At 39.6% G+C, this 26398-nt stretch overlaps 1 protein-coding gene across 5 annotated transcripts in view; it reads right to left on the bottom strand.

Moving 5' to 3' along the window:
* The window catches only part of CDC14B (cell division cycle 14B), a 108155-nt gene that overhangs the window by 27621 nt on the left and 54136 nt on the right, over positions 1 to 26398 (bottom strand). For all 5 annotated transcript variants that reach the window (XR_015878227.1, XM_088470070.1, XM_088470072.1 and 2 more), the window contains exons 4-12: positions 26274 to 26366; positions 23043 to 23119; positions 20997 to 21063; positions 15236 to 15298; positions 15049 to 15136; positions 13575 to 13805; positions 11708 to 11846; positions 10497 to 10659; positions 7849 to 7958 (exon numbers count right to left, since the gene is read on the bottom strand). Coding sequence is in view for 4 of the 5 variants with exons in the window: in XM_088470070.1 (XP_088326196.1) it covers positions 7849 to 7958; positions 10497 to 10659; positions 11708 to 11846; positions 13575 to 13805; positions 15049 to 15136; positions 15236 to 15298; positions 20997 to 21063; positions 23043 to 23119; positions 26274 to 26366 (1031 nt within the window). In the remaining variant the exon portion in view is untranslated. The remainder of the gene's footprint in view (positions 1 to 7848; positions 7959 to 10496; positions 10660 to 11707; positions 11847 to 13574; positions 13806 to 15048; positions 15137 to 15235; positions 15299 to 20996; positions 21064 to 23042; positions 23120 to 26273; positions 26367 to 26398) is intronic.

The following is a 26398-nucleotide window of genomic DNA, read 5'->3' as shown; positions in this document are numbered from 1 at the left end:
ACAATTATGTGTTTAGGCTGATAAAAAAAAATATGTGTGACTCAGTATAACATTTTACATTAATTTGAATTCACAGATCGTGTGTGTGTGTGTTGGGCGGGGCTGCAAAATATTAAATTTTTAGTAATAGCTATGGGGTTGTCACCGACTCCCCCTGACAAGCTTTTACCACCTGTGGTCCGGCCAGCTGGTCATAAGGCTAAACTGCCTAGAATTGGACTTGGGGCTGATGACCCCCCTCCCTCCCTTCCCCACCGTGATGCATAAGCTGCTGTGGTGATAAAATGTTCAGTGTCTTTCTACTGGTGCATTACTAGGACCTAGAAAGCCCTGACAGGCCTGAATGTTTTTCCCCAGTACTGGCCAGGCTAGGGCTGTGTAACATAACATGACATGATGCTGTTGATTTACAGTTGTATTGTCACCAGCCCAGCCTGTTATAACCTAGGCCCGGTTACATTTCCCCCAAAATACCTTCACAGGCTCCTAGTGCTGGTATTGAAATAACAAGCAGGGGGATTGTGGAGACGCACAGAATTTTACTTTACTAAACCATTAACATTGCAAGGGTTTGTGCAGATGATCACACCATCAGCATGGACTGTTGCACTAGCCTCAGGAATTACTGTCCTTCTCCATCTCGCCTCTCTAGACAGAAACCGTTGCAACTGTAAAATGCTTGCGAACCTACATATCACATGCATTTTGGGAAGTCTCCATGTGTTAGCCTGCACTTTATCAGTTCCATAAAACACATTATGCTCTTTTTTGGTATGTGCACTGGATATAACTGCATCAGGATGCTACCGGAGTATATGTAAATCAATTAAAGGAAAAATCAAACTGTTTCCAAACCTCTCATTACCAAAATAGACAAATCACACATTTCTCAATTATAAAAACTAATCCAGAGAGTCTGGGAAAGCTAAATTTCATGAAGACAACAGAAGTGAATGCAGCACATCAGGGGAAAGCGGTACACACAACCCATGCACAGGACACACAAAACACATAACAGAATGGGACACTTACACTGGCCATGTGCCATGATCCTGTAGCCTATTATGTTCTTAAACCATCAAGACAGAATAGCACGAAGGGTAGAGGGGAGCCACATACAATCCACCAGGTGACAATGCCACACAATGCAGAGAACAGCATAGCTAGGGACCATCTAAAAGAAGGGGAGAAGATGAAAAAAAAAAAAAAAAACAACCAAAAATGGAGAAGCAGGGCTTGGCAGGCTACAGCGTATATACCGGCAGTGTCATGTGCAGATAGCCGTGCAGCATCCTTAAGCACAGAGTCATGTATGTATGTCTGTGTGCATGTATAGCCTATTGTGCATGTATAGCAGGAAGGGTGGAGGGATACGGCTTTCCTGTCTACCGAAAAGGTGGCAAACCTACCAATCTACTATTTGAAGCAGGCAACTAAAAAGTACAACCGAGATCTTTACAACAAATATAGAAAGCTTTAAAATTCTGTTATTATTTGATTACTGAAAAGTATCTGTTTTGGATAATAATCCAGTCACTGACACCAGCTGTTTAATTATTATTTCCTGTATCTGAAAATTAAGTACAATAAATTAAACAAATTGAGGAAATTCAAAAAATGTGTGTTGGTTGCAGCACACTGGCACGCCAAGAAACAGCAGCCGGTACAGGGGAACAGAAAAGTGCCACCACACTACCAATCTATACATAAAACAAGAGTGTTTATTTAATTTATTAACCTTATCCTGTGTATTGTTGCATATAACCGCTGAGTATTGATGTAATGACCTGTGTAAAGTAAAAGCCTCAAACCAACTTCATGCTCAAATACAAACTCAAACATATATAAGGATGATATGTTGCATTGATAAATATCAAACCATGTAATAAGGAATGCTGAAAGTCCAATTCAGTCTAGACGGACAGAATTTGTATGGAACAAGAACAAACTGAAATAGTCCTGGTGAATAATTGAGACCACTCTCTTTTGATAAATGTTGATTGCAGAGTACACAATCTAATGGTGCGTACACGCGGGATGATTAAAATGCACGATATGAATGATAACAATATCGATCATATCGTGAATTTTTGGTCCCTTCCAACAACCTGCGATGCGCGGGCACGTATGGACCAGAACGATATCGTCCATCGCCCGTGCCTGCAGGCCAATCTGGTCGATATCAAACAGGTTACTATAGTCGTTGGTGGTGTGCTAGATGATCAATATCGATCATCCAGCACTCTGGGAAGGTGCAGGACAATCAGTCAGCAATATCGTTATCGCTGACTGATTGTACAGTGTGTACGCACCATAAATGTTCAGACAAATCTTTCACAAAAACAAATGCACTCAGACTGACAATAAACAAAAGATTTAGGGACCTATGTGTCAAGCTGATTTTTGCATAAAATTATGCAGAAACTAGTTTCTGCATAATTTTATGTATTGCTCCTATATACTAATAGCACACAGAAATCTCTGACAAAGTGCTAATTAGCACTTCAGATTGCAGTCCCCATTATTATCAATGGGGAATACGATCTGACCCCTATATACTAAACTCCAAAAAGCTTTGCTTTTTGGAGTTTAGCCCCAGCAGTTTATACCATTTTCAGATGGTGTAAACTACTGTAAGCCTATGGGGGCTCCAGGTGCAGGAGAGAGATCTTTTGATCTCCCCCCCGCAGCCCCCGGCCAGTTCTGGAAGCGGACGCTGTGCACAGTGTCAGCTTCCCCCGGGGAAGTCTTTTACTTCAGTGAAAGACTTCTCCTAAATGCCGGGGATACAACTTGGCTATGTATTATGGGGAACTCGCAGGGTCAGCGGTTACCGCAACTGCTGTCCCTGCGAGTTCCCCGTAGTACATAGCCGGGATATTTTTATTAGTTAGGTACATAATAATTGCGGCAGTACAGCAATTATTAGTACATAGACCCCTTAAATACCATGGAGTCATTAGATATTATCTCTCTGCTAGATTGAGTGACCACAGATGAATCTGAATGCAGGATCTCTTCTGGGACAGGGAGAGAGGCATAGCACAACTTCCAAGGAACTAAGCAGTATATCCTATTACCATACTGGAATCTGGTAAGTGCATTACCAGAGGGGTACTCGCGCTACATATAATACATTATTGTGCCATTGGAGGTAACACACTATTGTCTCATTTACATTTCAAACTAAATCTGTGGAGAAGAAACCAGGGGAAGTACATGACCGGCACCTGGAGATTACTTATTTCTTCACACTTAATGCCTGAGGGGGTGATTATCATGTGAATGCTCATTTACAAAGTGGAATTTATGCCATGCATGTTGTTTTTTTACTATTCAGATGATTTCTGAACATTATAAACAGTTATTAGGAGTGCATTTGGTTACAGTGGAAGATTTGTATGGAGTCCATGGACCTATAAATTGTGTACTCTGAGATCACTTTCTCTTTTGATACATGTTAAAAGCAATTATTTGGGTAAATTATTCATCAGGACTATTTCAGAATGATAATCAAGTTTAATGTTAATTTTCCATACGAAGTCTGACCATCTGGGTTGAATAAGACTTGTGACTTGATATCATCTTTATACAGATGTGCCCACATACATCTATCCTCTGTGCGCTACAAGTCGCGTCACCCAACGCGGGAGCTCAATGTGACTCAGTAGCACTAACATCTTTTTTTGCGTCTTTTTACCTTCAAATGAGTCTTTTTTGCACAACGATGCAAATGGATAGCACAAGCAGTGCCTGCTGATTAAAATGATATGCAGAATGCCTATATTCTGTGTGCGAGTGTCAGTTTATCTGCATGCGAAATGCTACGTTACAGTGTCAGTGGCTGTTACCCCATAACGTAATGTTTAGCATGCAGATACACCCGCACTCGCACACAGAGAACATAGGCATGCTGCATATCATTTTAATCAGCAGAAGCTGCTTGTGCTATCTATTCACATTGTTTTGCGAATAAGACGCATTTGATGGTAAAAAGACGCACGAAAAGACACTCGGTGCTGAGTCACACCACGGCATGGCGCGACTAGAAGGGCTGTTTAACGCGCCAGGATATTAGAAGTATGTGGACCCATCTGTACGTGTGAGTTTGTACACTAAATTGAGGAAGTGTTCACAGTGATATTAGTGTAGAGCAGTGGTTCTCAAACTCTGTCCTCAGGACCCCACACAGGTCACATTTTGCAGGTCTCCTGGAAGGTGCACAGGTGTGTTCATTACTCACTGACATTTTAAAAGATCCACATGTGGAGCCAATTATTTCTTTTGTGATTCTTTGAGGAGACCTGGAAAACATGCACTGTTTCAGGTCCTGAGGACTGAGTTTGAAAATCTGTGCTGTAGACCATTCTAGCATCCTTTTATCAGCAACAATTTTTTTGACTCCAATTGGTTTCCACAGTAATAGGACTCCATTTAATAGCCTCTATCCCATCTGATGAACCCAATATAAACTGTCAGGAGATGAGCACTGCAGATATTGGAAACAAATTAATTCAGCGGTTCCCAAACTTTTTCGAATCACGGCACCCTAGAGTATTAGCTTTGTTTTCAAGTCACCCCTAAACCAAAAGTTTGTTATTGAGAAATTCAGAAGAAAATAAAAAGTAAATTGTGCTTACCTGTCATCATTAGGCTCAGTTATGTGATGGGGACAGGTTTGCACTTCTGTTTGTCCACATATTTACATTACATGGACCATAAATAATTTGATTTGGTGCTGGACCAGCCTGAGGCACCCCTACAAGTGTCCCGAGCCACCCAGTTTGGAAACCACTGTTCTAATTGCTGAATTTTTCAGACTAGATTATACAATTAAAGGTCTAAGAAATGTTTCTTAACAAGTGGCTAAATTTTACAATCCCAAAATACAAAACATATGCATAAGAGTATGCTCTAACCCAGAGGTTTATTTATTTATTTATTAACAGTTTCTTATATAGCACAGCATATTCCGTTGCGCTTTACAATTGGAACATTAATAGAACAAAACTGGGTAATAAACAGACAGATATATAGGTGGGAAGGCCCTGAGGTTTCCAAACTCCGCCATTACAGTCCAAGTTTTAAGGATCTCTCTGCTTGAGTCCATATGGTTATATCAAATTGACTGAGGTACTAATTAAGCATGTATATCCCTAATACCTGGACTGTAATGACGGAATTTGGGAACCTATATTTTTCCAATGGTACCAGTCAGCGAGAGGCAAGTAAATAGTTATATTAGTGATTTCTGTTTCCTAATTGTAAAAGTTCATCAGCTCGTTATGTTTGTGTATTGTGAAGAACACTGTGTGTCAGGTAACAAGTATCGCCTGTGCCCACCTTCACCATCCTGCGGACACCAGCAGCTGGACATTCAAGCACACATGAGGAATTAAGCTATTTCCCTACTATTTTGCTATGTTGTGATTTGTATTAAGAATATCAAGGGCTTAGGTCCAGATAGGTCATCATGAAACCCGTAAAAATAAAAAAGGAACAATGAATTGGCTATATCTTGACACATTCTGGATAATGTACTTATTAACCACTTGGCATATAGTGGCAACATAACCCACACTGTAGTCCCCATTATCTCTACACTGAATATTTCCTGTACAACAAAAAAGCATTTTGGGAAGTTTCTCTTATTAATCTAATAATTTTTATGAAGACTGTGTTGCTTCATCATCTGCACAAAATAGTTTAGAGCTTGGCAAATGTGTAAGAGGAAGTTTTTCTTTTTTTTAATTTCACTTTTAAATGAGTAATGAATCTTGCACCAACACTTCCATAATCTCTTCAGGTAGACTTGCTTTTAGCACACATTTAATGTCTATTTTTTTTCAGGTTTTTACAAAATTGATCATTTAGTACAAGAGCTGCCACCGTTCTGAAAGACCATAAGACTAGTAACGTTACTTACTAGCCTTCTGAAGTTAACAGATTTTCATATAATATCAAGTTTCTTAATTAACAAGACAGACTGAGGCTATTACGCTACATAATGCAGCTAAGATGAATTGGGGTGACGCGTTCCCCTTTAAATGGTCTAATTTCACCTTAAAATATTTATGGATAAATGTCCCTGTTAATCCGTATAATCTGTAGAGAGTAAACTTTCCTGATTTCATTTGTCGGACACTATCAGATTTTAGGGTATGGAAACCTCCTTTATCTTACTTGGGTAGATGTCACCTAATTAAGATGATCTCAATTCCACGATTCTTGTATCCATTACAAGTGCTGCCTCTGTTTTCTGACAGATTTCAAAGTGTTAAATAAGGCGATCAATAAATTTATTTGGGCAGATTAAAAAACCTAGGATTTCCTTTTTTAAATTGACTCAATCCCCCGATAAAGGAGGTGTACATTTACCATGTTTAGGTACGTATTCACTGGCAGCAAAATTACAGATATGCAATAAATTGGATACAAAACACATTATGCTTGCACTACATTGGAACAAGCTATGAGTCCCGATATACCGCTCCCTAGTCTTTTGCATATGCGACTCTGAACTTTTCCAGCAAATTTATTACTAACTATCCCCTATACTGCCTGGAGGCTCACTCGCTCTAGGATGAACGTTTCGGCTTCACAAACAATTTTTCTTCCATAGAACCATAATGAAGGCGTCACTAGGGAGTTCTAGGTCTAATGTTTTGCCTTTTGGTACCACAAGGGTCTTAGTTTAGTTCATCAGTTTTTAGATCAAGACACTTTACAAATTCTAACATATGAAGGAAAACACAAACTTATTATAAGCAGCTTGGACCAGAGCGTGAAATTCCATTTGTATAAACAGCGACTTTGTTGAAATCAATAGTGATGTTGTAAAGAACAGACTCAAACTAGCTGGTGCTAGTTTTGCCAAAATATTGTTCTACTCTATAACGACAAATACTCACCATAAGCAGTACTACCAGAACAAAAGGATTCATTGTAAACTAGTCTCTCTACAGCAAATTGACTAGGTTTTGTCCATTACAAAAAAATAAATTTTAAAACCATCAGAATTTTGCAGATGTCCTTTGTATTCGTTTACAGATTTAATAGATTAGTTTATGCTACAAAGCAAGCTAAAAAGTATTGCAGAACTACATAAAACAAAAGATAAAATTGGAACAAAGCTGAAAATAATTGTAACAAAATAAAATGTAGAACTATCTAAAAATGAACTAGGACTCTGGACTTCAAAACAGGCATTTAAAGAACAATGCAAATAGCCTGTAAAAGTATGAAGGGAATCAACACATTACAATAAACAACAAACAAGCCAATAGGTGCAATATACATAAAAAGTTTTTAGTTATGCAGCGAGAACATCGAGAATTACAGGACTGCTTGCAAATTCTGATTAAGAGACCATTACAATTCCATATCCAAAACCTCTGCACCTCCGGAAGCAATTTCAAATCTACACATTTTGAAAACATGACTATTCAGAACTGGAGTCATTCTGCCCAAAAAGAGCCTTCCAAAATCAACTACAAATTCAAACGTACTGTAGGAAAAATAAAATCTGAAGATGCAGCGTAAACTCCCTGATTTAACAAAATTAGAATTCATGAAAGGATGAAGTCGATGAACCTTTGCACGTTCACCTTTTCCATGTAATTCTACACACTAGATTATTTTAGCTCTCTGCCTATAATGCAACATATCACTATTTAAAAGTTAATTTAAACACTGCAATATACAACAAAGCAGCATTATGGTTTTAAAGTACAAGTATAGCACACTGGAAATTGGGGAGATGGGAGGTACAAGACACAACCAAAAATACCCCCAAAAAACAAAAGCATAACAAAGTCAGTCAGAAATGAGTGTTTCAGGGCAACTTACGAGAGTGGTGCTGCAGAGGAGATTCTTCCTTGCTTTTTACTCTTCAAGGCACGGAGCTTATCACCTTGGGTCACGCTAAATTCTTCATCATCAGCATCTTCATCACTATACTGTACAAAATGTGTTTATTATTAAAAGCAGGAAAAAAAAAAAAAAACTTTTAAATGATTGCATTATTGTTTCATTTTCCATTAAATTGAACTTTATATTTGACCCAATATAAAAAAACATTTTATAACATTTGCAAAGTAATTATATTCTGTACCATGATTGCAGGTGTGATACAGCTAACCAATTTTGTATTGCTTTTGCAATCCACCATAAGAGTCTGATGTTTTCTGCTTTTTGATGGGGGATGGGAAACAACTTAAGAAAAAAAAAAAAAAAAAAAAACAACCCACCACCAGATGCATTGGTTCTCCATTGGAATTAAGCTTGTTAAACATTCATTATAAACAATTCCTAAACTAAAAGCAACTTGCCTAAGTAGTAACCAAAGTAAACCTCAGCTAGTTACATCAGCTGTAGGGTTACAGGCCAAGAATGATTACGCAATATAACATGCTGATCACCAAAGAGAAGATGAGCTGCCCCGCAGACAGACAGCAAAGCACACCATAATAATGCTGTGTACACAGGCAGCGATTTTTAGGACGACGGACCGATATCGTTATCGTTCAGTCGTCCAAAAAATAGTTCAGTTTCAGCCCCAAAACTATGAACGAAAGCGACCAATGCACGCTCCCGTTTGTAGTTGGTAGTTATCGTTCATCGCCCGAATCTCCCATCCAACCTGATGATATTGTCAGGTAGAACATGTTCGGGGATGAGGGAGGGTGGCCGGCAATGAACGAAATAGTTCTTGATTTCATTCAGTGTTTCTGCTCAGTGTCGTTAACACCACTGAGCACACCCCTGTCTTTCATGGAGCAAATCGTCCCGTGTGTATGCACCTTAAGTCTGTGCTTGTGTTTCAATACTGGGAAATTGCATAAAGAAGAAAATTATCAAGACTGTACAGCTATGGCCAAAAGTTTTGAGAATTACAAGTATTGGTTTTCACAAAAGTCTGCTGCTTCCGTTTTTATGATGGCAATTTGCATATACTCCAGAATGTCAATTAATTGGAAAATCCCTCTTTGCCATAACAATGAACTTAATCCCAAAAACAACATTTCCACTGCATTTCAGCCCTGCCACAAAATGACCAGCTGACATCATGTCAGTGATTCTCTCGTTAACACAAATGTGAGTGTTGACGAGAACAAGGCTGGAGATCACTCTGTCATGCTGATTGAGTTAGAATAACAGACTGGAAGCTTTAAAAGGAGGGATGATCTTGAAATCACTGTTAACCATGGTTACCTGCAAGGAAACGCGTGCAGTCATCATTGCCATGTACAACAAGGGCTTCATAGGCAAGGATATTGGTGCTAGTAAGATTGCACCTAAATCAACCATTTATCGGATCATCAAGAACTTCAAGGAGAGAGGTTCAATAGTTGTGAAGGCGGCTTCAGGGCACCCAAGAATGTCCAGTAAGCGCCAGGACAGTCTCCTAAAGTTTATTTAGCTGCGGTATCAGAGCACCACCAGTGCAGAGCTTGCTCAGGAATGACAGTAGGCAGTTGTGAGTGCATCTTCACAGACAGTGAGGCGAAGACTTTTGGAGGATGGCCTGGTGTCAAAGGCAGCAAAGAAGCCACTTCTCTCCAGGAAAAACATCCAGGACAGACTGATATTCTGCAAAAGGTACAGGGATTGGACTGCTGAGGACTGGGGTAAAGTTATTTTCACTGATGAATCCCCTTTCAGATTGTTTGGGGCATCTAGAAAAACGCTTGCCCAGAGAAGGAAAGGTGAGCACTACCATCAGTCCTGTGTCTTGCCAACAGTAAAGCATCCTGAGACCATTTATGTGTGGGGTTGTTTCTCAGCCAAGGGAGTGAGCTCACTCACAATAACACAGCCAAAACGGTACCAAAACATCCTCCAAGAGCAACTTCTCCCAACCATCCAAGAACAGTTTGGTGATGAACAATGCCTTTTCCAGCATGATGGAGCACCTTGCCATAAGGAAAAAGTGATAACTAAGTGGCTCGGGAAACACAACATCGAAATGTTGGGTCCATGGCCAGGAAACTCCCCAGACCTTAATCCCATTGAGAACTTGTGGTCAATCCAGAAGAGGCAGGTGGACAAACAAAAACTGACAAACTCCAAGCATTGATTAGGCAAGAGTGGACTGCCATCGGTCAGTATGTGGCCCAGAAGTTGATTGACAGCATGCCAGGGCGAATTGCAGAGGTCTTGAAAAAGAAGGGTCAACACTGCAAATATTGACTCTCTGCATAAACTTAATGCAATTGTCAATAAAAGCCTTTGACACTAATGAAATGTTTGTAACTTTACTTCAGTATTCCATAGTAACATCTGACAAAAAGGTCTAAAAACACTGAAGCAGCAAACTTTGTGAAAACCAATTCTTGTGTCATTCTCAAAACTTTTGGCCATGGCTGTACTTGCTTCAGAAATGAAAGTGAATGAATCACCCTTAACACAAAACTAAGAAATACTGCATTCAAAACATAACTGCCATCTTTCTGCAGCTCCTATTTCACATGTGCAGCACATTTCACTAGGATTACCAGTTCAATGTCTTCCTTGCCGGAAGCTTTGCCCAGATCGTCATGGAGAGAAATATCATCCACCCCAGAAAGGATGAATTTCATCGATACTTTGCTGCTGTTTTCATGCTCTCTATGCTTTTTATGGTAAAGGTCTCCTTCATTCCAAAGGCTCATTTGCTTACTGTAAAGAGAAAGAAAGCTTGATTAATGATTTTCCAGTGTGCAACCTAATTTCCTTCATACAATTTATCAGAAATATTTGCCAAAGAATATAACATACAGAGCTGAAATACTCTGCGCTTGTGATGTAGGCAAAAGCCACCTCTAAATATTTACTTCCAAAAGTAAAAGAAAAATGTATGGGGAACTTTTTAAAAAGCTCTGCTAAGTAGTAGAGAAGCCTAAGGTCTACCCAGGACCATATATCAGAAGGAATAAAACATAGAAAACACCTCAGGCGCTACACACAAGGGTTGGGGGGCCTGTTTAGATATTTAAAATGTAATAAATTACCTCAGTAGACTTAATGGTTTAAATAAGATATAGGCGTATCAGCGTCAAGTTTCATGTAAATGCATATAATATAAGCCCACATATGAATAATCCAAATGAAATATGCAAAATGTAATAAGATAAAAACAGTGATATGTGCCATCAAGACATCCAGTATAATGAAATTTGTGCTGCTTTACCAGATAGTAGAATAAACATGCATAGAATATTTAATGCAGAGGAGTGGTCCGGATCCCTCGACTCCGCATGCAAGGTCCCGGCTATCCTGATAAAGGCTGGCCCCAGCATCTCCTCCTTTCCTACTAACACCACCTTTAAGTTACAACATGGTCCACAATCCAGGGGGGTAGAGCATAAGCAGCGTTAAGTGTCTTGATGACTGCGGGGGGTGGGGGAGGGGGTCCTGGGCACTGTAACTTAGCTATAGAAAGCATAGGCCCATGTGTAGCAGAACAAAAGTTTGTCATTTTCCTTGTATCAGCAGTTTTAGGTTTTAGAAAGGAGCAATTAAAAAGTATTGAACAGGTTAACATATCCAAGGCAATTATTGTGAGCGGAAAATCAGAAGTACTATTGTAGAAGGTATAGGGAAGGTACTTTAGTTTATATAGGAACTGTAAATGAAAGTTATGATAACACTGAACAATGTATTTTGCGTTCTCACGAAGTAAGGCTGACTGAAAGACTATTATTTCTGCTTCATACACAATACTTACTTGACCAGGAAGTGCTGCTGAGGCCCAATCACTGAGCCAGGTCGGCATATCCGAATCCAAGCAATGGTTTCTGCAGCAGTCAGTCTGTAATGCTTCATAATGTAACATGCTATAAGTGTACCTGTTCGACCTAGACCAGCTGAAAATCAGTGAAAAAGAGATTTTACTCAACCATACTAACAAAATAGTGGAAGGTGTAGTGAACCATCACACATTTAGATATTTGGGCTTAAAAAAAAAAAAGAAATTGTTTGGAGCCCTATTTAGGATATATACAAGCAGGGGCACTGTGCACCATTAACCCCTGAGGAAAACCAATTAGGATTTGGTAGAAACGGTCGTCGGGCGGGCTGCTGACTATTGGATGCTGTATTTTTCATATGTGACCTTCACAAGAAATCTACTAAATGCTAGTGCTGGTTCAGCACTGCAGCTGCTGGTGTTTGGACTGCTATACAATTTAGTGGAAGTGGGGCAGGCAGGAATGGTTTCTGAATACCCAGAACCCCCCCCCCATGACAGACGGGAGAGCAGACACCATGGTCTTAAGCCTTGTGCTAAAATGTCACGATTCACAGGTACAGAGAGGAGGCGGAACCAATATGACCAGATTCATGGCCCCCACCTACAACCCGCTGCAAGGTGGTTTATTACACACACACATACACATTTTATTTATATATATATATATATATATATATATATATATATATACACACACACTTACATATATATACACATACATATATATATATATACACACACACACACACACATACATCTAACCATCTTGCGCGTCAAACAGCCCTTCAAGTCGCGCCATGGCGTGACTCAGTAGCACTGTGCGTCTTTTTACCTTCAAATGCGATTTATTCGCACAGTGATGCGACTATGTAGCACATGCAGCTCCTTCTTATTACAATAAGCAGCAGCATGCCTATGTTCTGTGTGCGACTGCGTGTGTATCTGCATGTGAAACGCTATGTTACAGTGTCAGTAACACTGTCACAGTTTCATGTCACAGATCATACACCATGGCAAGACTGAGCACAGCAACAAGACACAAGGTAGTTATACTACATCAGCAGGGTCTCTCCCAGGCAATGATTTCAAAGCAGACTGGGGTTTCAAGATGTGCTGTTAAGCTCTTTTGAAGAAAACTGCAACATTGAGGACCGTAGACGCAGTGGTATGCCAAGGAAACATATACATACATACATATATCTCACACTTTCCTTATATGTAGATATAGGTCACACATACAGGCCCTGATGGGTATTTAATTATTTTTTTTTTTTTAAAAAGTCACCTATCCTACTCAATTTTCACTATATACTGAAGAACTGTAGGTACTAATAGTATTATATATTAATAAACCTTCATATCTGAATTTTTAAATGGAATTGTGTACAAATGCAAATTATAGTATACTTGATGTAACATTATAGTGTAGCTAAACAATTATTGAGTTGTGTATTTTGGGGGATGACCAGGAAACTGGAAAAGCCAAAACAGCAGATTACACCCAAGACCTACCATAAGTGTAGCCACTCTAGTACTAAATCTCGGCAGAGCTATAACATTTAACTAAGGTATACTCTAAAGCAGAAGGCAAGAGATCAAATTATTGTAAAGTGAAAACACAAGTGCAAAATTCAATATTTAGATATATCCATATCTGCACCAGTGGAGGGAATGATATAAATGTAAAGTCAGTGTCTAATTAGAAAGCTACAAAAAACAAACAAACCTGCCATCAGTAATATGTGACAAAATGGGACAGTGCAGCAAGTAAAGAGTGACAAAAACAGCACCGGAAAATTAATAAAATATACTATCATACAGAATATGATTAATTTACACAAACCTTTGCAGTGTACTGCTATAGCGCCTTCTGCATTCTCACAGATGTTTAGGAATTTTCTAACAATGGCGTCACTTGGAGTACTTCCATCAACAAAGAATAGGTCATGATGATCAAAACCGGCATCTGTAAATTTCTTTGCATCGTACATCTTCTTGTTTAAGCGAATAATAGTAGAGACATCATGTTCTCTGAAGTAAGGGAAGTAAGATTCAGGAGCATGATGTGGGTAACCTGAAGAGAAAAGTAGATCAGTCACAAGGTATAGGTGAATGGGTATCCATGGCCACTTATAAACACTATATGCTGTATTGTATATGCTAATCATTTAGAAACAACTTTATTAACCAAATCCAAATTCCAGAATGAAAGTGATGACAGGACCCTTTTGTTTAGTACAGGCCTCAAAGAGTTAGGCCTCCTACCTCCACTAAAATAAAAATTAAGAAAAAAAAAAAAAAGACACAAAGAAGGTAAAAATCAAGCCATATCTGTGAATCTACATTCTAATCTTAGCCACTGCTGTGACTCTAGTCCACGTCCGGGCTCTACATCATGTGCTATATAGAGCCAGTTTTGCAAAGCCTGTACTAGGAGACACCAGGGCACAGAATAGGTACTCTTTAAAGCTAGTTAGCAATTAGCGTTCCATAAAAAAAAAAATATATATATATATATAATTCCCTGGATAGCCTGGCACTCCGGATAACTTGTACAAAAGGAAGGGTGCCTTCTCAAAACAATTTATGCAAATACCCAAAGTCGTTCGATAAAGAACAAGGCGGCACTCCAATTCATCAAGTAGAAAAAAAGGTGTTATATTCAAAGCATTACAGTGGTAATATGAACAACATCGACGTTTCAGTGTCATTTAGGCTTTTTCTTCAGGATGTATCACTATTATATCAGACAAGCTTGTTTGATATGCTTTTAGTGATACATCCTGAAGAGTCTAAATGACACTGAAACATCGAAGTTGTTCATATTACCACTGTAATGCTTTGAATACAATACCTTTTTTTCTACTTTATGGATTGGAGTGCCGCATTGTTCTTTATCTAAGGACTTTGGAATAGAGGAGAGGAGAGCAGAGAGATCCCGCTAGGCTGTTTCAGCGGGGGCAAAAAGCGCCCTGCTCTCTCAGCCTGCGGGTGCAGTCTTCACCCTCGGATCGCAGTGTCCTGCAGGTGGGGAAATGTGTGGTGACCCGGTCACCGCCAGTGACTAGATGCATGCGCCCGGCATCTATTCTCCCCATCAGCAGCGCTTGGGGGCTGCGCGGCATGTCCATAAGTGCCGGGCACGCCCCCAAGAGTGACTAAAAGTTGACACGCCCCCTTTTCAACAGCCACGCCCCCTACACAATTTTAATTGTAGAACTCAAATTGTTTAAATGCACCAAATTATTTTTTTTTTAAAGAATGAGTAACTGTTGATGACCCTGATATATCAATACAGGAAACATTTAACTACATACCATTTTCAATTTTACTTTTCTGATGAGGTCCACTAAAAGCCAGAAATTTATTTGGAATTATCCAGTTTAAATCACCATTCTCAGCTCTCTAGAAAAAAAAAAAAGTTAAAATAAATTTCCAGGTTTTATGTGGTTATAGGACAGCTCACTGGCCAGTCTATTTAATAAAACACTCATCAAAGCTTACCTCATAATGTTGGTATTCCTCCAGATGAAAGGTTCTAAAGTCAAAGAATGCATACTGCAAAGCCTTCAGAGAACAAAAAAAAAATAAAAAAATCATAAATGTAAAGTCATTTGAACACCTAAATCAACAGAAAACTTCCCAAGCTCTGCAATACGAAAGAACTGCCCTTCTTACACTACAAATTGTTAATCACACTTAGGAGCGATGTTCGGCTGTGGACAGATTTGCCCAATATTGTAAGTTCAACATCGTAAGTTTTTTCCTGCACACGCACTTCACAACAATGCATTCAAGTTTTCATACAACTTTTCTTTTATTATGGTACGACCAATGATTCTAATTGTTTCTCTCTCACATATGAGAGCCTGAGACATCGTTACAACTGAATTCTGATGTGCTTCTCACATGAAATTTCAAAGCTAACCCAAATATCTATTCATGCATGCTACTCTCACTTAATTGCTCAAATAAAGGAAATATAAATACGAGACACAATATTCCCTTTTATTTGACAAATATTTTAAAGTAAGGGAAATTACTTAGAAAACATTAAAACATATGTATCTAAAATATCCCTTTCTGGGGTGCTACTAGTAGTCCTACAAGTTACAAATATAGATGTAGTTTCTGGTATATGCATGTTCCTCCCCAGATTAACCACTTAACTGACGAATTTTTTTTCCAAAAACCGCTCCGAAATTGTCGTTTTTTTTATGATTGAATTAGGTCAAGAACATCTTTTTAAAACTATTTCAATTATTTTAATTTTTTTTTTCAACACCATATAAATTAAAATTTTCATGGTATACTGTAGTTCTGGTCATTGACAGCTGTACCATCGACGGCCGATTGTTTCTATTGATGGCTGAAGCAATCGATTGACATCAGTTGGGGGGCTCCACACACACTAAAATATATATATGCGCATAGTCGCATACACACACATATATATATATATATATATATATATATACATACACTGTATATACACAGTATATGTATATATCCATGTGTATGGATCACACGTGTGTGTGTGTATGTGATAGATATATACACATATACATATATAGGGGTTTGCTGTTTATACATGGGGTGGGGCTTGCAAAAATGGGGGGGAGAGGAGGGGTTGGCTCTTTGGCCAGCGGCTGCTCCCTCTACTGTTTGCAGCCGCTGGGGAGCCGCTAACAGGGCGTTGGGACAGGGAGGGGGCAGAGAAAAGGTCAGCCGCTACCTTCTCTTTGCCCGGCGGCTGCTCTGCCTAGTTTGCAGACGCCTGGCTGCTGTTACGGGGGTGGAGAGAGAGAGAGAAGGACAGCGCTGATAGCGCTGTCCTTCTCTGCCCAGCAGCTGCTCTGCCATCAGCCGCCGGGCTGCTGCTGGCTCCGGAGGAGGGAGAGAAGGACAGCGCTATCAGCGCTGCCTTCTATTCCCTGTCAGCAGCCGCTGCTGCTAACTGCCGGAGTAGGGAGAGAAGGACAGCGCTATCAGCGCTGCCTTCTCTGCCCTGTCAGCGGCTGTCCTCCGGAGAGAGAGAGGGAGAGAAGGACAGGGCTATCAGCGATGCCTTCTCTGCCCTGTCAGCAGCCGCCGGGCTGCTGTCGGAGGTGGGTGTGCCGGCGCTGGGCTGTCCGATCACTGCTAGAAGTGATCGGCCGGCCCACGGTGTGCAGAGGGACCAGGAGGTCCCTCTGTGATTGGCGGCTGCTAGAAACTTATTTTCCAGCAGCCGCCCACAGAGCTTTCCTGACTGGTCGTATAAGATACGACCATGTCAAGGAAAGTCCAGTCTGGTATGGTCGTATCTGATACGACCATGCCAGGCAAGTGGTTAACTGCTGCTGTGTCCTGCTGAAAATCTGTTCGCAATCAGTTAAGCTACCAATGCGTTTAGACCATAAAGTATTTGTTAAGGCTGTGGAGAACGCACAACTAAATCAGATTTTAATGCAAGTCACCAATGGGCAGCCCGAATATACCCACATAAAAAGGCAGGTTTGTGACTTTAACCCAAAAATAAAAATCTTCCATCAAAACCTTATGCTACAAAATAAAAAATAAATTAAAATCAGATGTGGATATACATTAATTATGATCCAAAGACAAAGGCCCCCATTTAACCACAAAGGCATATAATCTTAGATTACCGCTGTTTGTTAAATCCAGAAACCTGGTATAACCTCTTTAGCGAGCACTAAAGGGGTTATGCTTCGTTGTTAAATAGGGGCCAAAATCTTTGAAGTATATAAGCCAGCTACTTTATAGTTAAACAGACTCAAGTTGTCACAAAACTCGTGTTACCATGGAAACATGACAGATTTACCAAATGCAGCCACATAAACACTGAAGTACTATACTGTATCACCTAGGTAGCACAATGTAGTAAACTAATGGAGAATTTAAAAGGCAGCACGGTCAATAAAAGGACACTAATTTATTATGTTGTGCTGCATTTCTTATACCACATACAAAATATGGGCAAGTCCTGAGTAAATCGTGAGTTCCCACTCACGATGCGATGTGTTTCCCTGCTGGTCGCACATCGAATCGTCAGATCTGCCGTGCAGTAGGGCAGATCTGACAATCTAGGACACGGTGCACTGTAAAAAGTCTGGATGCAGGAGAGATCGTATGAAGATTGGACACCAAATCGTGTGGAGATCGTGTGTAGAGCTGCCGGGGAGAGTTTCAAGGGAAATCGTACACAATCGGCTGATCGCGTGAAGACCGATATGTCTGTGGGCACCTTTACAGATGTTCCATAATCTCATCTGTGAGGAGGAACAACTGAAAACATCAGAGACTCCGCAATAGAGGAAAAGTTATATGAAAACTCAAATCCATTGTTATAAAATGAGGACAGCCACAAAAGAGGGGGATACATATGGTCTGTACTCCCACAAGGTTCTCTCTCTTTACTGATGGCTTCAAATCACCTCTGCACTTTTAAGTTTTGGATCACGCTTCTTTGTTAGATGACAGTAGAGCCTAATATCCTTTAGTAGGACACTACACATATATGGATGCAATTTATCGAACTGTGGAATTCTATGAATGTAATATAATCTGACAATTATTTGTTTATATTTCAAGTACAATATTATTTGAGATACATGAAGTTTTTATAGATGTGGATTATATTTGAATGAAGAAATACATAAAAATAATAATATCATTTTAGATAAAGACCTTAAAACTGAGAAATTCTTCCTTATGTGGGAAAGTTATATAGACACACTTTCTACCTCTATGCGTTCCCAAATCCATAATAGTCTACAGAACTCATCCTGGTATCTGTTACAACTTGCAGCTAATGACCCTCCGATAAGATTGCAACATTGATTTTTCCTTTCAATAGTTTTTTATACGTACATTCGGTGGAGTGGGAGCTGGCGGGCGGGCGAATGGCGAGCCATCTAGTTTATTTATACTTCTATGTCCTTACAATGATTTGTTGTACTATTCTAATTTTCTTATGTATGGCAATTATTCCATATGTAAATAGAACTTATTGGTTCTTCTCTTTGCTGTTCGGATAAGATACACCATTTGCACTATTATACAACTACTGTGATCAATGCATTTGTACTATTGTTCATTGTGATGTCTGTGAATGTGACACTTGAGTAACACACACACAATATATATATAATTATATATATATTTTTTTATATATATATATATATACACATATATATATATATATATATACATACATACACACACACACACACATATATATACACATACACACACACCCCATTGCAAATAAACCCTGAGGTGGACTAAATTTAGTAAGCGAACACCAGGCACGTCTGATCAGGTTTATGCCCAAAATATAAAAGGGCAATCATTTTACTAGCTAAACATGGCTAGTAAAATAATTGCCCTTTTCAATTTCAGGCATAAACGCGATTGGAAGCGCTGTGTTTTAGAACTTGAATCTCCGTAAGAAAACCTCCTAGCCTTTAAAGCGCTCAGTTTTAAGTCCATAAAAACACTATAAAATTATTAATGGTTTGCATAATTTTCTAAAATAGATATGTAATAATATATAATTGATGTTATAGTCACTTAAGATTCCACAGGAAATATTTTGTAAAAACAAAATTTGCACCAAAAAGAAATGAGATTACTTAATAAGAGGCCTGAGCATTGTTATAATGTTTATACGTATACGGACCATACATCTGCGGGCCAATTCCTTAATTTCCCAAAGCTGATCCACCGATCAGCTATTTCTTGGGGGATCTGTAAAACCCAGCATATTAAAATCCCAAACTTGCTGATTGCAATAATTTTTGGGCTGGATTTGGAGAATCAAGATTGTCCAACATGTTTGATTTTGACGATGAACCGACCCTTAATCGGGAGAAGGGCGAATTGGCCAAATACTTTGATGTATAGGCCCCTTATATATCCTTGCCGCAGTCGCGCTAAAAAGCCCATCTCTGAGCACCAGGTCCTGTGAAACTCTGCTATCGTTGGGCATCTTTTTTTCCCTAAAAATGCTTGTTATGCCGGGTACACACTAGATGATATGTCGTCCGATCCAGCAGACCAGAGTAACATGTCGGGCACATCATCTAGTAGTGTGTACCTGCAATGTCGTTGACTATCCACACTCCCAAGCATTGTCAGCGGGGGCCATGCTGCCAAATGCAGCATGGCTCCCACTGTCACTCCCAGCATCGGCAGTTGCCGATGCTAGCACCCCGCCAGATCCAGAAGCTGACTAGGTCGGTACACACTAGACAGTCTAGTGTGTACCGGCCTTAAGTAACAATGTAATGCAATTAGGACTGTATCAGGAGTGACCAAAATTGAGTTTTTAAGCCATTTTGCTGTTCAGTGCTCTCAGTCGGTTTTGCATCATACACAGAGTGTGACAAAGTCCAATATAGGTCAATATGCTTTAGAATGCCAACTAGCTAGCTAGTCAATCAACAGATTAATTTATGTTCATAATGTCAGTTGGTAATTATATTGAACACAGCTAGGACGTTTGAGTATTATCCAGTCTCTAGATGCCGAGAGAAGGGCTCCTGGATTTGATCATGTGATTGCCATATGTACTGAATTTGTTCAAGTATCATTTCTGGGAATCCACCCATATAGGATCTCTTAGTTTGAACCCACCTGAAAAAAAGGACGCACCAGCAGAATGTGCTGGTTAATTTAATATGCAACAGTTTTATATGTGTGTGCGAATGAGTACCTGAATCTGTATTGAAAAGTGCTACAATGTAGAGGCTGCAGCTTTTTTAATTTCAAGTTCTGTTGTGCTTCATATACAGACTCAGGTGCACACAGATATACAAGTGTCACATATCAGTCTGCTGGTGCGTCCTAGCCGCATTGCATCAGACGCATTTACATTAAAAGAAAAAAAAAAAGATGCTTAGCGCTAGCAGAGTAGCACAGGACTTGGCAGCTCACTAACTCCAGGCAAGTCGCGCTGTGGGGCGTATAAAGGCTAGATGTGGGAGGACACATCTATAGGTTATACAGTATCAGTTTCATAGTGCTCATTAGTCCTAATTTATGTTATGGAGTACTTAAGTACCTGAAAAACTTCAGCCTTTTATAATCAATAAAACCGATAGAGAATAATAACCTGAATGTGTTTTACACTCAAACATTAAGAATTTCCTAAACATGCCTTATAGCCCATTAACAATAGTCTATGAAATCTACAGATTTGGCAAATTCCCCTCTTCTTAGCTTTACCATCACAAGACAAGTGATTTCTTGGATACCTCACCTTCTGGACAGCATAGAAACATTCAAGAAGCGTTAAATGAAATGTACAGGTACCAAATGAGGCGTCCCTGGAACACAAAGAAATCAGTCATTTAATGATTTTTTTAATGGTCTACGGCTTACCTACAAAATTTGCACTCCACAAAATTCTATTTCAGCGTAGCAAGGAAGAAACTATACAACGATTACACAATTAACCCCTTTGCTGGTAAGGGCAAGTGGGATTCATTTTAAGAACTGTAGGAATTCTATTCTACAAATATACCTAAAAGTCCACCGTATAGTTACTGTCATCTTGATACAAGAAGGGGCAGGGCTTGATTGCATCATCAAACCCTGTACTTACTTTCCTGGCAAAAAAACACAACATCATATTTTTTCACAAGCTCTGAACTATAGGAGAGATAATTTAAAGTGCTCTATCTCCAGATTCTGTCACACAGTGCTTCATGGATATCTTTGTTTGACAGAAAGGAGTCCCCTATTTTAAATGATTTGACCCTTGAGAAGTTAGGGCCCCATACATCTGCTGGCTGTTTCTCCAATTTCCAGAGTGGACGGGAACAGACGATCCGCTCGACAGAAATGCGGATCAGCAGACATCGATCATCCTCGATACGTCTGGGAATCCCCGATTTGCTGATCCCGAACATAATCTGGTAGAGATCGGCAAATCCAACATTTTGGATTTCACAGACGCCCTGACACTGGAGTCTGGGGACTGGGAAATTGCCCCAATAAATCAAAAAGGTGTATGAGGAACATAGTCATTCTTTGCCAATCATATGTGATCACCTGAGAACACCCCTGCACTGCAAAACTCATCATGAAATCCAGGTATGGCAAATTATTTCCACAGCGACACTCTTATTTGAAAGAGGAGTGTACCCTGGTGAGTGACATACAATATCACTTTACACTGCCGGGATATGGGGGAGGGCACAATGTCAACCATCCTAGCACTTACACATTAAGGGATACATTTGTATGAAAGAGGGGTTCCCCTTTTCAGGCAATGTTAACCCTTTATCAGTTATTGTCTGATGATCACTAGACAATAACACCCTACGCTACAGATAGTCTTAGGAAATCTAGAGATGGAAATGCTTGTTTGGGCTACCATGGTATTATTATAAATCCAACTTTTTTTCGGTTTTGGAAAAGTGGATTACTGCTGAACCTAGAATCACAGAAGTATTTCTTGGTGATTGTTAGGGAAAACATAAAAACACCTGTTTTTTTTTGCATGGATTGAGTTTGCCGTATGAGGAGAAATAAACTAAATGCCATTTTCAGAAAATTCAATGTCTTGAAAGTGTGGTGTAAATATGGATGTTGATATTGGAATGAGACCAGCCCAAAAAGTGCCAAAATAGGTTCAGGGGTTATCAGCACTATAGAGTAGAATATTGCATCAATATAAATGCAGTCATGTGTATGTCTATACACTTAATTACAGAGTGTGTATGTAGTATATTTCAATAAAAATTTTGGAATGCACTACACAGTCACCAACCAAATACCCAGTAGAAAGCAGTTATTTTGGCTATGCGTTTGGCTAATGCACGACAGGCACTAAAAAAGATGCAAACAGACAGTGCAAGTTAGTATCTGAAAACACAGATATACGTAATACTTTTATTTTCATGCACTGATTTTCTGATGTAAATGCAAAATAGTTGCATAGTCTTAAGGCTACATATTTGTGCGATGACCTTGTGGAGTGCCATTTTGAACTCCTTTTTGTCCATTTCACTGCAAGTGTAATGAACATCAACAATTACATCCAAATGTGTCATAAAAGCTGTTTATGAGGGTTTTTCATGCAAAAAGGATTTCAAAAACAACAATGTGTGCTTAGCTTAAGTGAGACATGTTACACATTTCCTTACAAACATTTACAGCCACGTAATATAACCTTTTTCCTAGGATATTTTAGACAAATACCAACAAACAAGTTTCAGGCAACCAACTAGGTGCTCTAACAAACAGCCATGACCACAATGCTAAAGGGGGATTATAAAAAAGTAAGAAAAGAACACATTACCTAAATGGAAGGTAGGTCACATTTTCCATTTGTAAAGTTAGGTACATTTCTTCAGGGAGCTTCTTTAAATACAGTATCTATAAAATAAATTGATAAAAACATTTTAAAAAGACTTGCTTGTACAGTTGAGAAAAAAAAAAAAAAAAAAAGAGAAAGAATAGCTAGAAGCCGATTGGTTGCTATGGACAAATTCTCAGCTTTTCTCATTAGAAGGTTTGATACATGACGTCTGTATAATAATTGGACTCAATAACAGTACATCTGAGACTGTGAAACATTGTATCCACATAAAATCTTTACCCTTTTCTAAAACTATGGTGAACATAAATGAGTTTTTCTTTGAAAGACTGACATACCTAAAATACAGATTATCTTTAGAAAATAGCTGCTTACAACATTGACAAAGTTTATGTAGTTTATTAGAATATCAATGAAAGAGTAATCCCATCATAATGAATTTGCAGCCTTTAGCAGAAAACAGTGCTCTCAAAAGTATATACCTGAGCCACTATTTTATATTAAACAACTTGCATTTACATGTATTGGTTTTAACAAAAGCCTATGTTAATGGATAGGCCTGCAACCCAAGTGTGGAGATTTGGGGAATATGCAGAATGTGTGAATACAAGGGGGGCCCCTTGAGTTCCAGGCCTAGCCACTAATGGGGGTCTTTGTTTGGAAAGTGGTCGGAAAGATGCAAGGGAGTACAGGATGTAACATAACAACATGGATACAGGATTTAGTTTCTGTGCTCAGTTTAAGTATGTGAACTCTGTAGATTTGAGAGTACAACTTAAACTATTCCAGGTTTGAATAGACAGAAGACACGAATATTGCAAATCATGGGAAGGGGGATGGAGGATTTGATGCAGCAAGTGATGTGCCCTCTTGTTTTAGGGCAAGATCTCTTAACCTTTTCTTCATTTACATTCTTTTCCCATGGACTTGTGTGTAATATTTAGCAAATAGCTCCTATATTGTGTTAATTAATACTACCACCCTAGGGTGTGTACACATTTAAAATACCCATTAAACTGATTAAATTCATGCCTTTAAATTACTTTAAAAAAAATTCTGAATAGTTTTCTATGTTGCTTTATTCTTTACTAATACTGTTGATATTTTCTTACACCACTGAAGCACTCCCTGAATCTGCCCGAGATACCACCCAGGATACAAGTACCCATCCCCCTGTGAAGATTCATCCTTTTCTTCTCCAGTGTCGTCTTCCAATATGGGAAAGTTTATTTAGGGGATATGTTTAGTTACTCACTAAGCACCCCTGAATGGATCACTTTTACTTATTCCATTGACACAAAGCCTGTTTATACCAAATAGTTTATACGCAAGCTAGGCAATGCCTCTTTCTCACCAAAGGAATAACCTGGGAAAACCCTGGGTTGTGTGTTGGTGTGAAGGGGGTCAAACCAGGTTAGTATTACCTGTGTCACTGCCCTTGTTTAGGATCTGGGCTTTTCCTGGCTGTGACCTGGGTTCATTGTGGTATGAAAGGGGGAGAAACCTGGGTTACAATCAAGGAACTCAATTTGTTCATCAGAGGTTGGAAGATGACATTGCAATTATCAATGTTATGATCTGACTTCAAAAGGGCAAAACGCGGGACTAGTACGAAGGTGTGAAGACCTGGAATATTCTGGATACCAAAGTATGGTGTTAACAGTGCAAATCATGTTCAATAACTTATGTCAGTTCAGAGGTTTGTGCAGGAAAGGGGCATAAATTATGCAAGGTATCAAATCTCATTAGAAATCATTATGGTTTATGGGAAAAAAAAAATAGGGAAAGCTTTAGACAAACAGAATCCACAAAAGGAGAGGTTAGCTGGTATTACACAAACAAAACAACTTGGCAAAGTGGCCTGTAAAAAGTGTTTCCAATAGGCTTCAAGTTTTTTTTATTACTACCCTAACATTACGTTAAAAGGCACTTTATAGGAGCTTCTGCTAATACATTCTACACTGAAGTGCCAAAAGTCATGGGATAGATAACTAGTATCGTGTAGGACCCCCTCTAGCCTGGCGAAGTGCAGCAACTAGACGTGGCATTGAATCCACGAGTGGACGGAAGACCTCTGGAGAGCTTCGCACAGCTCCCTGATATTTGTAAGTGCAGAATCATGGATGCAATGGACCTGTCCATCACATCCCATAAATGCTCGAATGGGTTCATGTTGGGCGAACATGGTGGCCACACCATTCGTCGGGATGCTCTTCAAACCAATTCTGGGCAACTTGGGATCAATGACATGGTGCAATATCCTGCTGAAATATTCCATTGTTGTGTGGGTACATCATGGGCTCCAAATTATCATCTAGCAATGCAATGTAGGGGTTATCGGTCAATTACATGTTCAGGTGGACTAGCGAACACACCTCACACCATTATGGAACCACCACCAGCCTGCACGGTGCCTTGTTGACAACTGGGGTTCATGGCCTCATGGAGTCTGTGCCACACCCGAACCCTGCCCTCAGCCCAAAACAACAACAGTGGCTCAACGGACCACACCACAAGTTGCCAGTCCGCCAGGGTTCAATTAACGACGTCACAAGCCCAGGTGAGGCACTGTGTCCGCTGTTGTAGTGTTAACAGGGGCACTCAGGTGGGTCTTCTGCTACCATATCCCATGTAAGCTAAAGAACGCTGTATATGCGTCTGGTACTTCTTGCATTGAATGTGGATGTGATTTGAGCCAGTGTTGCCTGTCTGTTAGCATGGATAATTCTATCCATACACCAGTGGTCACGATCAATAAGCACCCGTGGTTGACCACCGTGCTTTCCATGGTGGGTGGTAATGCCTTCCATGAGGTATTCCCAGTACACGTGACACTGTAGACCGAGGAATGTTGTATGTACGCAAAACTTCGGAGATGGACTGTTCCATCCATCATGCACCCATTATCATGCCCCGCTCGAACTCCTATAATTCATGTCTCCTTGCCATAAGCAACCTAGCCGGTCTTCAAACTGACTCACGAGATGTCAGATTACAACTGATGCAGGTCTCGGCATTTACAAGACATCACAGTACGGGGGACGTCACCTTTCATTACCTTTACATACTACTATCCCATGATTTTTGTCACTTCAGTGTAATACATATATATTCTACAAAAGTTCTGTATGAAGCAGGTAGAATCTGCTCAGACAAAGATTTGCTGGGTATATAGCAAGAGCTAGACAAGTGTAAAGTTAGTTCTGTACTTACAGCATAACATCCTATTAAAAAGGCAGCATTGGCTTGTTTTTTCGGGTCACTGCTGGTGTAATGAACAATTTTCTTCTTCGCTGAACATAAGGACTAAAAAAACAAAATAATGTTATCAAGTCCCC

The sequence above is a fragment of the Taudactylus pleione genome, unplaced genomic scaffold (assembly GCF_031769625.1).
Source record: "Taudactylus pleione unplaced genomic scaffold, aTauple2 ptg000095l, whole genome shotgun sequence".
Classification (NCBI taxonomy): Eukaryota; Metazoa; Chordata; class Amphibia; order Anura; family Myobatrachidae; genus Taudactylus; species Taudactylus pleione.
The sequence above is the reverse complement of the archived record's forward strand: the minus strand, read 5'-3'. Positions and strand labels throughout refer to the sequence as shown.